At 41.4% G+C, this 13,555-nt stretch overlaps 2 protein-coding genes across 6 annotated transcripts in view; both read left to right on the top strand.

Moving 5' to 3' along the window:
• TMEM62 (transmembrane protein 62) overlaps positions 1-2,690 on the top strand; it is a 46,432-nt gene extending 43,742 nt beyond the window's left edge. For all 5 annotated transcript variants that reach the window (XM_069596087.1, XM_069596091.1, XM_069596088.1 and 2 more), the window contains one exon: positions 1,846-2,690. In XM_069596087.1, coding sequence (XP_069452188.1) covers positions 1,846-2,172 — 327 coding nt within the window. In that variant the 3' untranslated portion in view covers positions 2,173-2,690. The remainder of the gene's footprint in view (positions 1-1,845) is intronic.
• Positions 1,846-13,134, top strand: CCNDBP1 (cyclin D1 binding protein 1). The gene is made up of 11 exons (XM_069596099.1): positions 1,846-3,044; positions 3,219-3,278; positions 3,564-3,643; positions 5,395-5,476; positions 6,465-6,561; positions 6,736-6,806; positions 7,387-7,463; positions 7,813-8,093; positions 9,377-9,437; positions 11,537-11,583; positions 11,840-13,134. Exons 1-11 carry the CDS (start codon positions 2,936-2,938, stop codon positions 11,952-11,954), a joined length of 1,080 nt encoding a protein of 359 aa, XP_069452200.1. The 5' UTR covers positions 1,846-2,935; the 3' UTR covers positions 11,955-13,134.
• The last annotated feature ends 421 nt before the right edge of the window (positions 13,135-13,555 follow it).

Consider the following 13,555-nt stretch of genomic DNA (forward strand, 5'->3'; position numbering starts at 1 on the left):
TTGCCATCAGGTGGCCAAAGTGTTGGAGCTTCAGCTTTCACATCAGTCCTTCCAATGAATATTCAGGACTGATTTCTTTTAGGATTGACTGGTTTGATCTCCTTGCAGTCCAAGGGACTCTCAAGAGTCTTCTCCAACACCACAGTTCACAAGCATCAATTCTTTGGTGCTCAGCTTTCTTTATGGTCCAACTCTAACATACATATACATGACTACTGGAAAAACCATAGCTTTGAGAGGAGCATCCTTATTCCAAATAAGATCTGAGCTTTACCAAAAGGTGGGTTTACAGTCATATTTTAATAAATAGTATACCAAGAATTGATTTTATGTATCATCTAGGTCCATAGCTCATAAATCTATTATATTTCTGACCTAGACTTCTTCTCTGCACCTCAGGTGCCTGTATATACAACTAGTATTTCGCATCTTCCTTAGATATCTCACAGGAATCTTGTATGTCTCTAACAGGACCTTTCATTTGTATCCCCAAACCTGTTTCTCCCAAGTTCTTCGCAGTTTCAATAAATTATCTAGGATGCATCTTAAGTTCTTCCCCTTCCCTCACACTTTTATCTAATTCATCAGCAAGTAGCAATGTACATGTCTTTTCTCTGTCACTGTTACCACCATTCTTACCTAATCATGTTTCTTTATTAAAAAAAATTATTTGGCTGTGTCAGGTCTTAATTGCAGCATGCAGGATCTTCGTTGCATCATGAGGGATCTTTCCTTGCAGTACTTGGGCTCTCTGGTTGTGGTGCCTGGGCTCTGGAGCACATGCACTCAGTAGTAGCAGAGCATGGGCTTAGTTGCTTCACGGCATATGGGATCTTATTTCCCCAACTGGGGATCAAACCCACATCCCCTGCATTGCATGCTGGATTCTTACAGTGAACCAGGGAAGTCCCCAATAATAATTTCTTGCCTGGGCTACTGCAGTACCCCCTAACTGGTTTCCTGTTGTTGCTCTTGTCTCCCTAATGTCAGCTTAAAACTCTTAAAGCAGATCAGTGACATGATCTGGGTCCTGCTGACTGTCCCAAATTCTACCTACCTTATCATGTTCCAGGCTAACAGGAGAGTAACGGGAGATGGGCCCATCTCTGGGCTTTTCATTTGTTCTTCTGCCTGGAATGCTCTTCCACTGACTCATTTTTGTCCTTCAGACCTCAGAGAGCCCATCTCCCGTTGCCCTGTAACCAGTTATTTTCTTCATTGAATTTATCACCATCTGTAATTATCTTCCCCCTCCTCTTTTTTGGGGAGTGGGTTTCCTCTTTTCTGTACTAGAATGTAAGCTGTCTGAAGCATCTTTTCTGACTTGTTCATCAGTGTGTCCCTTGCCTACAGCCTTGCACAGTGCCTGTCACATAATGAGTGCTCAATAATTATTTGGTGAATGAAAATTCATATTGTAGTTATGGTTGAATTATAAATCTTAAATCTTCTAGTTTGTATTCTAGTATTCATTATGTTACTTCAATTACAAATGCAAAGTAAAGAAGAAATATTGATATCCAAGTTCCCCCCTCACTCTACCCCCCCCAAAAAAGTACTGTATATATATGTATGTGTGTGTGTGTTTGTACATAGACATATGTATTCATTTCTACCTTAAACATTTGAGAGCTTCAACAGAAATGAAATGACACTTGCCTTTAAGATGAACAAAAGGATGCAGGCAAATAAACAACTAAGGACACAAGTGTGATTAAAGCATAAAGTATCAGTTAACCCCCAAGAGAGCAAGCAACATATTTTTAGGAGCCACCAATAATATGTTAGTGAGACCTGACCCCACCAGGGCTTAATAAACTAATGGTTCTGTTCTGTTCTTTCCAGCTGGTGTTTTTTAACATCCCCTTGATGGGTTACCTGTGTTGGATTTTGTTGCAGCGGTGCTTTGGTCACAGCTTCAGGTCTCATCTCTGTCAAGGAAAATACTTGAAAATTATACCTGTTCACCTACTTATGTTACTGCTGTACATCTGGCATATTTATTCCTGCTACTTTCTTCATGTGACATATGGCACTCTAGCTTTTTTATTCTCCCCTTTACGGACCTGGTTGACACTGGCGACACCTGTTCTCATTCGTTGTGTTTGGACAGTGAACTCTGCTAAGCTTGGAACCTTCATAGTGCAGTTAAAAAGCCACTTGAGCTCCTGAAGTCTGTATCTCCTCATCCACCTCTGTAGCCCAGGCCTCTGCCTCAGCAGCAGGTAAAAGGCCAGTATTGATGGGCAAACATCAGGGAGCTGCTGTTCCTTGGACACCTGGGAGTTGGGGGGAATTACCTACTACTGATTCTTGCAGAATGGACTGCAGAAAACTATATAATGCCGTGATTCCTCCCTTCCTCAAGAAGGTAAAGGGTTGATTTACTTTTGTGAAGAGAAAGCTTTTATCTAGGAGATCCACAGGGCAGGGGCTGGTGGATAAGGGAGTATCTGAGGCCCACTCAGTGTGTTTTTTAGATACCTCATGTAAAGTATCTAGCACAGTGTCTGGAACTTGGCAGCCTGTAAGGAGGCCACTTTAGGGACAGGGAACGTGCAAACTTGGACCTGACCCTGACTACCCTTGTTTAGTTCCTAGTCCTTTTTTCGACAGGATTATGGGCTCTCTGCTTCCTCAGTCGGGGGTGTTTTCAACTAATCAAATACCAATAAATGAATAAGAAACAACTCGGTCTGGGTCTTGCCGGTGTCGCTAGGAGCGGGAGTGAGGCGGGACTTTTGAGAGCGGAAGGGGTGTGGCTGGGCTTCCGAGGCGGGGCTTTTGAGAGCAGAAGGGGTGTGGCTGGGCTTCCGAGGCGGGGCAGGTTGTTGCCGGAAGCGAAACCGTGGCCTGGAAGAGGAGCTGCGACAGCAGTGCGGCTCCGGAAGCTGTTGTGGGGGCTTGGTCCGCTGGCTCCAAACGCGGTACTGGGATGGAGAGCGCAGCTGTATCTGCAGCCCCAGACCCCACCCTGGATCCGCCTCTGGAACAGCTTCGGCACCTAGCCGGGGAGCTGCGGCAGTTGCTTCCTGGAGTGCGGGGTGAGCTGACTTAGTGAGGCCGGGTGACCGCGGTGGGCGGGCTTGGGTGGGAAGGGGCCAGGCCTTGGCGGCCGCGGCGCCGGGTCCGGGCAGAGGAGGTGGGTCCGGGAGGTCGTTCCGCTTACCTGTGCTCTTTCGTTTGTCGCCGCCCGGCGCACACCCCGCACCCACTAGTCGGCGAAGCCCAGGAAACCACCAAGGAGTTTGATCAGGAGGCCTTTTGGAGAAGACTCAGTGAGTGCCTCTCCTATTGGAGACTGCTGTCTCTCATCTCTTCCCTACTCCTTTCCTTCCTGCTTCCCCCCCGCCCCAGCCTCTCTGCGGGGATACTCCTTACCTATCCTTGGTACCTCCGAGGTTGAAATATAAAACACTGATTTTTGGAGGTGTTTTTGAGACGTCTCAGCGGGCATGGGTGGAGAGGGAACGCATAATCTTCAAGGTCCGTGCAGCCGTTGCAGCCTTTTCCTTTTGGCACTAACATATTGGCTCTTGCCGCCTGCTCTGTCACTCCCCCAGATGAGGCAGCTGTGACAGTGTCAAGGGAAGCCACGACTCTGACCGTAGCCTTCTCTCGACTTCCGCTGCCGTCTCCACAGGTGGGCTTCACTTTTCTAGGATTCTTGTGCTGCTCAGTATTCCTTAAGAAGCCTCTCATTTTCTTTCCACCTTTTACACTCAAATCTGGGGATTTAATTTCCTCATCTGTCGAGTAAGGTGAAGGTTCTCACACCACAGGATTGTTCTGAAGATCAAATTGTCAAATGCAGTAGTTGTCATGGGGTAGATGGCTCTTCTAAATATTGGTTCATTCTGAGGTCCATCCTGGTTATTTCCTTTATGGCATTTAAAAATATACTTTCTATTTGCTAAGTGTTTTCACATACATGATCCTTTTCTGACAGATGCACAGGCAGGCTCAGAGGCTCAGTTTAAGGTAGATAAGTAGTGGAGCTAGGACTTAAATTAGGTTCTATCTGATGTTTGAGCTCCACCTTTTCTATTATACTACATAATACTCTTTTGTACTGAATTATTTTTATACTATTATATATATTATATATTATTTATATATAATAATGTAGACAGTATAAGGTTCAAAAGATATCAAAGTTAAATGTGCTAAAAAGTTTATATCTCCTGTCTTTGGTTCCTTTTGTATCATTCCATATATATGCTATGTATATTCACACTTAAGTGCATATGGCTGCTGCTTTTTACACAAGTGATAATAGTTTCTGTTGAGAAATCAGCTGGTAACCTTATGGGAGTTCTCTTGTATGTTATTTGTCACTTTTCCCTTGTTGCTTTTAATATTTTATCTTTGTCTTTAATTTTTGTCAGTTTGATTACCCTGTACATGCTCAGGACAGTGGTTTTTTCATTCGTAGATGAAAAATTAAAATATGGCTTTATATGAATTATATATATTTGAATCACAGTTGCTTTCTTAGGATCTCAGCACATTAATTCTGCCAAAGAATTTTTTTTTTTTTTGATTCCAGTCCTTACAACGTGGTATTTTTACAAAATTATATGTTTGGATGTTGAAACAATGTCACATTGGCGTAAAAGTTTCTGAGTACTCTCAATCTTTGTACCTATCCATCTCAGACTGGTGACAGATCATTTATGGACTGGCACCATCTGTAGACCACATTTTGCATAGCACTGGCTTGGAATTTAGCAGAGCAGTGAGGACAAGGAAGATAAGGAAAAGCCAGTGACTGCCTAGAAGGAAAATAGTCAGCATTGAGCATTGTAGAGTCCATGCTAATTTCCTTTAGGTATACTGAAATTCTGTTAGAGACAGAGGCAGAGAGATAGACAACTGGTTAATGGTCTAAGATAGAGCTGACAACTTTTCTGTAAAAGGCCAAATAGTAAACATTTTAGGCTTTGCAGTCCAGCTACTCCACTCTGCCTCTGTAGTGTGAATACTGTTATAGACAGTTTGTAAACGCATGAGTGTGGCTGTGTCCTAGAAACATTTTATTTGCAAAAACGGGCAGTGAGCCTGATTGGGCCCTTGGGCTCTAGTTTGCCAACTCCTGGTGTAAGATATGGTGAATACCTCAAAGCTGATCACAGATATCGTGGGATATAGAGTATCAGGGATGTTTTTCCTACAGTTTCTTCTTGTCTTACTGAGTTTCTGCTCAGTACTTGGTATCCAGCTAACTCCTCCCTGGTATGTGATGAGAATAGCACAGCCTGATGCATAATAGGACTTCAGAAAATGTTTGATGATGCTGTACAGATGTCTGCTCTTTTCCCCTGTAGATGGCTTGACCACATCAATCTAATCCATTTCTTTTTTTCTTTCTGAAATTGGCTTATCATCTCCTAGGAAACGCAGAGGTTCTGTGAACAAGTGCGTGCTGCCATCAAGGCAATTATTGCAGTGTACTATTTGTTTCCCAAGGATCAGGGTAAGCCACTCCATACACATAAGTGTTCAGTTTATGGGGTAGATCTTTGCTATTGTGACAGCTTATGTCCTGAGAATTTTACCTTTTCCTCAATTTGATCATGTAATGTAACTTTCTCCCATTAAGTGCAGTCAAAGGTAGTTATATAAGTGACCTCCATAAGTAAGCCTTTGTGCTAAAGTTCAGATACTGTGTTCTCATGTCCCCTGCCTTACTTGACTCTTAATATTTTTAATTCTCACTGGCTTCTCCGTCTCTAATGCATTATAATCACCACAGATACTGCTTGGTTATCAGTGCCATCCCCAGGCTTCTTCGCCTCATTGCATGCTGTTTCTGAGCTCCCTTATAGGTTAAGTGGCCTCCAGCTCTGCCTGCATCTTCATGTCTTGATTATTATCAGGTTACAATTAGAAATGAATACATGTCTCATGGATCTTCAGGGTTACTCATGTGGTTTAAACTTGAAGTGTTTTATCCACAAATGCCAGGAAATCACTATTTTTAAAAATGTGTATTATTTTATTTATGTGGCTGTGCCAGGTCTTGGTTGCGGCAGGCGTGCTCTTCAGTCCTTGTTGTGGCATGTAGGGTCTTTAGTTGCAGCATGTGAACTCTGAGTTGTGGCATGTAGGATCTAGTTCCCTGACCAGAGATTGAACCCTGGCCCCTGCATTGGCAGCGTAGAGTCTTAGCCACTGGACCACCAGGAAAGTCCCAAGAAACTACTTTTTAATGAATGAATATATGCTGTCATGGAACAGTTTTGTTTCAGATCTCTTTTGGAAAATACCACTAAGGAATGGTGGGAGGAGCAAGCAAATGACATGGGGATATACATAAGACCTGGGTTCTGTGTTGGCACTCCGATTAAAGCATGTGGGTGCACATTACCTCAAATTCTGTAGGGCTTAGATTCTCAGGAAGACTTTCCAGACTTCTGGAAAGACAGACAGGCTGCTTAATTAGTCTTTGGGTCTGGCTATAGGCATCACCCTGCGAAAGCTGGTGCGGAGCGCCACTCTGGACATCGTGGATGACATGGCTCAGCTTGTGGAAGCACTTTACATCAGTCCAGCTCAGAGGTAGTGATGCCACAGCTGGAGTTATTGGGTAATGGGGTTCTTTGTTTCTGGGAGGGGGGGGGAAGTCATTTTAACAGCAAAGTTACTGATAACTGAGATTAATGACCAGCAGGAAGGACCTTTGTAGGAAACAGGAACCCAGGTTATTGATACATCCTTATTGATTCGTTTCAGCAACCCTGAGAACCTGATTCCCTACAACAGTGTCTGGGATGCTTGCCAACATATACCTCAGATCCCAAAAGGTGAGTGAGAATAGAAAGTAGACATTGACTCTGCTGGCCAAAGCTGACAGACCTCACGTCTAGCTGCCAGTTTTGTAGTAGTATGTATTTTACTTACGTAAAGAACTTAGTGAAATAGGTCTAGTTTATCACCAACATGAAACGATAGGTATTAATTCTTTTTGCCAGTCTTTTTAGTTCACGTAACTTCTAAATTCAAACACCCTCTGGCTGTGGCTCTGTCTGTTGTTGAACAGATGTGGTTTTCTCTTCTGGTCCTGCCCCAGGGGCAGTATTTTGGAGACACTGAAGCAGTTATGGGGTAGAGCCTGCTAGGCCAAGAGCAGTGGTCATCCAAGGGTGCCATGCTGAGAAACATCATGTGACTATTATATTTCTTCCTATGGTGAATGACAGGAAGCTTTTTAGCCCCACTGTCTGGGCACCCAGAGGATGTATATGAGAAGAATTTTACATTCATTGCTGCCCTTGTTTACTGTCCTTGGCACTCCCTTCAGATGAGAACACTGTTGCTTTTTGCAGACTCGAGAATTGTTGGGATTCTCCACTAACTGCAGTGCTTCTCGTTCTTCACTCATAGATAACAAAGCTGCAGCCCTTTCAGTGCTGACAAAGAGTGTGGATCTTGTGAAGGATGCACATGAGGAGATGGAGCAGGTGAGAGGACCTCTTTCTTTGATGGTCATCGGAAGGCCACTCTGTGTCTAGTAGATGAGGATTGGTTATAAAGAGAGAAGATATGTCAAGCGTGGACCACATGGGTCCCCCCTCACTCCCACCCTCCATCTCCCATCTCCCCCCGCCCCATGTGGGGGTGTGATTTGTACCATTCCTCTCTGTTCCATTGCTGCACTAGGAGAGTTAGAACAGCATATGTGAGGTGATTCAGCTCTGTAGCCATTTAGAGAAATAGCTGGCTGAAGTCTGGGGACAACTCCAACATGATGCTAAAAGTATTATTACTTTTTTTTTTCCTGGCATGCACATATATCCTGTTGTATCTTAGGCTGTGGAAGAATGTGACCCTTACTGTGGCCTCTTGAATGACATTGAGGAGGACACCTCTGACAACCATGTTGATGAGGAGGATATATTGGGATGTCCAAACAATCGGGACTCATATTGGTCAGAGGGAGACCAGGAGCTCATAATCCCATGCCTTGCACTGGCGAGAGCATCCAAAGCCTGCCTGAAGAAAATTCGGCTCTCAGTGGCAGAGAACGGGAAGAAGGATCAGGTGGCCCAGCTGGATGACATTGTGGACATTTCTGATGAGATCAGCCCTAGGTAAGCGTGACCTCCACTCAAAACATCCCAGCAGCAGCATTCTGACCTCAACTTGTGCCGTCACCTCAAGGTTTTCCCCCATCTTTTTGTTTTGAAAGTTTTCAAACCTGCAGGAAAGGTTAAAAAGTATTGTAGCGAGTACCTGTACTTCCATCTAGGTTCACGTCTTGTTCACTTTTTTTTTTCTGTATTGGTTTATTTCTCTGTAATTAGATGTACCTTTTTAAAAACTGAAATAGATGTGCTATTTTCATCCCTGAACCATTCGTAAGTTGCAGACATCAGTGATGTTTTTCCCTGAATATTTCAGCATGTATTTCCTAAGAAAAAACAGTTTTACTCTTAGTATTACATTTAAGAAATTTACATTGAATATGTGTTTGTTTGTGATAGTCACTTAGTCATGTTTGACTCTTTGCAACCCCATGGACTATAGCCTGCCAGGTTCCTCTGTCCATGGAATTCTCCAGGCAAGAATACTGGAGTGGTTTGCCATTCCCTGACGATAAAGATTATACTGAGTATAATAATATTATCTAATATTCAGGTTTCCCAAATTGTCTCTAAAACGTCTTCTATAGCTTTGTTGTTTGTTTTTTGATTCAGGGTTCTGTCAAGGGGTCATACTGCATCTGGTTGTCTTTTCTTTGGTATCTTGCAACTAAAACAGTCCCTGTCCTTTTTTAGCTTTTTTTGTCATTGACATTTAAAAATTTTTTTTATTTTCTTGACATTTTTAAAGAATCCAAGTCAGTTACATTGTAAAATATCTAGCAATCTGGATTCATGTGGTTGTTTTCTCATAATTATGTTCAGATTAAACATTTCGGCCAGAATATCGCTTAGTTGAGTGTTTCATGCTTTTCATTGCATCATGTCAGAGAGGCACGTGGTATTAGTTTGTCGTGTTTTTGGTGGTACAGCACTAACTTGATTGCTTGATTAAAGTGGTGCCTACTTTAATGGCATTCAGGGATGAACCCTGCCTATATCAGTTATTAAACTTATGGTTTCAGATCCAAACACTTTTAACTTAATTAATAATGTTCCATCCTACTGGCCAAGGGAGTTCCCCCCACCCTCAACTTCTTAGTAAAACAGAGTAGGTATGTGTTCCATAAATACAAGTTGAATTGGTTATTTATTGGTTGCCCAGTGTAAGGAACTGATGCATTTCTGGGAATTATTTCCTCACTCGTTGCATCCTTAGTTGTGTCCTGGAGACCACCTAGATGAGCTTTGTTCCTTCTTGGTTAATGGTTATTTTTTCTTTCTCCCTTTAGTGTGGATGACTTGGCTCTGAGCATTTACCCTCCTGTGTGCCCTTTGACTGTGCGAATCAATGTAAGTACTGGCTTTGAGGGAATAGCTGCAGACCTAATTGGTAGGATTTCAGTAATCACTGGTATTTCCTTAAACTGTGGGGAATATGTTTATCTGTTACACTTGGATGCAAGTACAATAGTAATGTCACCATGTTTGTGCTTGATAAATATTTGTTGAATTTGAATTCTGATAGCAATGAGCTCTGATAGTACTCTCTCTTCCATAACCACTTGGGTAATTGTTTAGAAAAACCCAAAGACCTTAGAGGGGCTTCCTTGGTGGCGCTTACGGTGAAGAATGCACCTGCCAGGGTGGGAGACGTAAGAGACATGGTCTGATCCCTGGGTCAGGAAGATCCTCTTGAGGAGAGCATGGCAACCCACACCAGTATTCTTGCTTGAAGAATCCCATGGATGGAGAAGCCTGGTGGGCCACCGTCTGTAGGTGTGCAGAGTCAGACACAGCTGAAGTGATTTAGCGTGCACACACCCAAAGACCTTAGAAAACCATGCCTTGAAAGTCTTAATTAGAACAGTGCTTTAGGATTCTTTCAACATGAAGTTATAAGTTTCTAATTTCCAGTATAGGCCAAAAGGTGACTACTCTATTTATTCTAATAGAGAATACTATAATACAAAATATTAGAATATATTTAATATCTATTCTAATTCTATATCTGTTCTCTATTCTAATATCAACATGTGATCTAACCATGAGTGGTCATGAAGGGTTAAGCTTTTTATAAAAATCTGATTTTATTATTTTCTTTGAAGTCCTAGGTCCTGTGCTAGCATTCTGTTCTCTTATTTTTTATAAACTTTAAGTTATTATTGTGTCTCATTTTATTGGAAAGAGAAGTAAAATTGCAGATAGCTTATATTTTACCATCAGATGTATCAGTCCTAATAATATTTGGTAAATTAGATAGTGGAAATTATTAATAGAGTCATCAAATATATCTTCACAATATGGAAACACCTTGGAGTACAATTAGGATCCTTTTGGACATTATCTTTTTTTTCACATTCACTTTAAAAAAAATTGACTTCTGAAGAAATAAACATCCTTAGTAATACGCCATGTCAGTTACCTAAAAGCAGTTTTAAGGAATGCATGGTATATTGGTAGGATACATACATCCTCATGTTATCTTGTTATTGGTATTCTTAAAATTTTAACTGTTTTTTTTTCAAAAACCCAGTTGTTTCTGCTGTATATATCCTGAACTATTCAGCAGTTAGGACAAATTTAGGTTATATTTTTCCTTTTCTTGTTTTCTTTAAAAAAAATTTAAATGTAGAAAAGCTTATAAAGATGCTATAGCAGCAGTATTAATAAGATTTTGCTAAATAGAAAAGAGTCCATGATCCTGCCACCTAATCAACATTTTTGTTTTTGATTGTTTACTCCAAGGTTTTTTTTAATGACTTCTTATTACTTGAGTATTAAAATACTGTAATATTTTAACTCTCCTCCTTCCTTTTTTCTCACTTTCACTTTTTAAAAATTGACTTCTTGTCCCAGCTCTGCTGATAGTTCAGGATATGTATAGCAGAAACAACTGTTGTTTTTCTTTTTACTTACGAATTTTAAGAATACCAGTGACAAAATAACATGAGGATGTATGAATGCTACCAGTGTACCATGCATTCCTTAAAATTGTTTCTGGGGTAACTGACATGGTGAATTGCTAGGGATGTTTATTTCTTAAGCCAGTTTTTAAAAAGTGAATGTGAAAAAAAAGTGGGGGAAGAGAGCTAAAGTATTAAATATTTTAATATTCAAGTAAAATATTTTAGCTCTTCTCCCCCCGCCCCTTTTTTCCTCTTTTCCGTTTTTTTCTCCTTTCCTTTTTTTTCCCCTAAATATTTGTTTTATTTGTTTGGCTGTGCTGAGTTTTAGCTGCGCCCCAAAGTATCTTCGGTCTTTGTTGGGGCATGCAGGATCTTTTAGTTGTGGCCTGTGGGGTCTACTTCCCTGACCAGGGATTGAATCCAGGACCCCTGCACTGGGAGCTCAGAGTCCCAGCCACTGGACCTCCAGGGAAGTCTCCTCTCCTTTCCTTTTTGTGGTAGGGCTCAGGGTGAGTAACTTCTCTTGTTTCTTTTTTTATCTAGTCTGCAAAACTTGTATCCGTTTTAAAGAAGGCACTCGAAATAACAAAGTGAGTATGAAGACTTATCCCCAAATAGCTTTTTGAGAATAAGCCTGTACAGCCATTCTCAACTCCCAAACCCCCATTGCAAAGAGTAGAAAGTGAGTGTAGTGTTTTCTTTCAGCTTTGCTTATGGAGCAGCTGAGTTTCTGCAGAGAAACTTGCCCTCTTTTACTATAGTTTTCCCTGTGCTCTCTTTTGAGGATAGGTCTTTTCCTTGACAGTATAATAAATTTAACTTCTGTTTTTCCCATTGCATTTGCAGAGCAAGTCATGTGACCCCACAGCCAGAAGATAGTTGGATTCCTTTACTTATTAATGCTGTTGATCATTGCATGAACAGAATCAAAGAACTCACTCAGAATGAAGTTGAATCATGAATTTTCAGGCTCATTTGAACTCTCTTCTCTTTCTTACTGTCACAGCCGAGCTCTGATGTCTGCTTTTAGAATGGAGCTAGGATGCTTTCTGGATTGGAAGGGAGTTCCTATCTATACTTGCTAAGAGACACAATTACCAAAGTTTGGTGATTAGGCCAAACTGGCAATTATTTATAAACCATAAGAGTATGATATATTTTTCTGTGCTAGATACAAAAGACAATTACACGAGTTTTTGTTTTTGAGTTGCCTCTCAGAGATCCCTGGGGAAGCTGCCTTATTCCCTATTCAATAAAATGTGTCATTGTCAAAGATATATTTCAGCATGTTACTGTATATAATTATTCTTACCAGCAAGTTCTTTTGAATGTTATTCCAGTTTGTTCCATTACTATATTGGTGTTGAAGGGCTTTCCCAGTGGCTCAGCGGTAAAGAATCTGTCTGCAGTGCAGGAGACAAGGTTCACTCCCTGGGTTGGGAAGATCTACTGGAGAAGGAAATGGCAACCCACTCCAGTATTCTTGCCTGAAAAGTTCCATGGACAGAGGAGCCTCACAACAGAGCACACAAAAGAGAGTTCTGTTGGTATAGAGCTTGTGAAAATTACTAAGTGTGTTAGTTGCTCAGTCACGTCTGATTCTTTGCGACCCCATAGACTGTAGCCTGCCAGGCTCCTCTGTCTTAGCGATTTTCTAGGCAAGAGTACTGGAGTGGTTTGCCATTTCCTTTTCCAGGGGATCTTCCCAACCCAGAGATCAAACCTGACTCTCATATCTCCTGCATTGGTAGGCAGTTTCTTTACTGCTAGTGCTACCTGGGAAGCTGGAAAATTAAAAAAAAGTGAAACCTTATTTAAAATGGAGAGGCCAGAAGGAGGAGCTCTCACACAGTGTTACTCTAGGTAAATAACAGGAAGGATTGTCAATTATAGATAGGAATGGTGTACATTTTATCTCCTACAGGAAATTGGAAATTGACCCTAGCTACTAAGCTAACGAAAACCCCTCATCACCCTGAACTCTCGCTTTTCTCCATGAAAATTTGTTCAAAACAACTGCCCCCAACTTCCTCCCTTTCCCTCCTTTGTTTGTGGGACTTGGCTGTGGCTTTTACTATAGCTGGCTTGACCCTAATTGCAGTTGTTTGTTGTTCCCAAATAAACCCATTTTGCTGGTAAAATAACTGGCTGTTTCATTTTTTAGGTCAACAAGCTCAGTTGTTAGGTTTGTTCACTGTATTGAACAGACTTATTTTCCCTATACATATTTGTATTGTTTTCTATTTTGTATTGCCTGTCCCCAAATGTAAGTACAAAGTTTTTGTAAATCAAAAAAATTTGAATGTGTAAGATTATAGAGTTTATATAATATTAAGGGCCTCTTCAGTTAATCCTTTTGCAAAACCATCACCAGTTAATTATATTTTTACATCAGTCTGGAAGGTCACATATTGGAAAGCAAGGTAAACCTGGAAAGTAACATCTTAGAAAGCAGGGTATACAGTGCTATACCTGACTAGGCCTTAGGCATGTCCTACAGGTCTCCACACTTCTACTGGGCGTCCTTTGGCTAGTATAGATGTACTTCGTCACGTCTGCCCG

The sequence above is a fragment of the Ovis canadensis genome, chromosome 7 (assembly GCF_042477335.2).
Source record: "Ovis canadensis isolate MfBH-ARS-UI-01 breed Bighorn chromosome 7, ARS-UI_OviCan_v2, whole genome shotgun sequence".
NCBI lineage: Eukaryota > Metazoa > Chordata > Mammalia > Artiodactyla > Bovidae > Ovis > Ovis canadensis.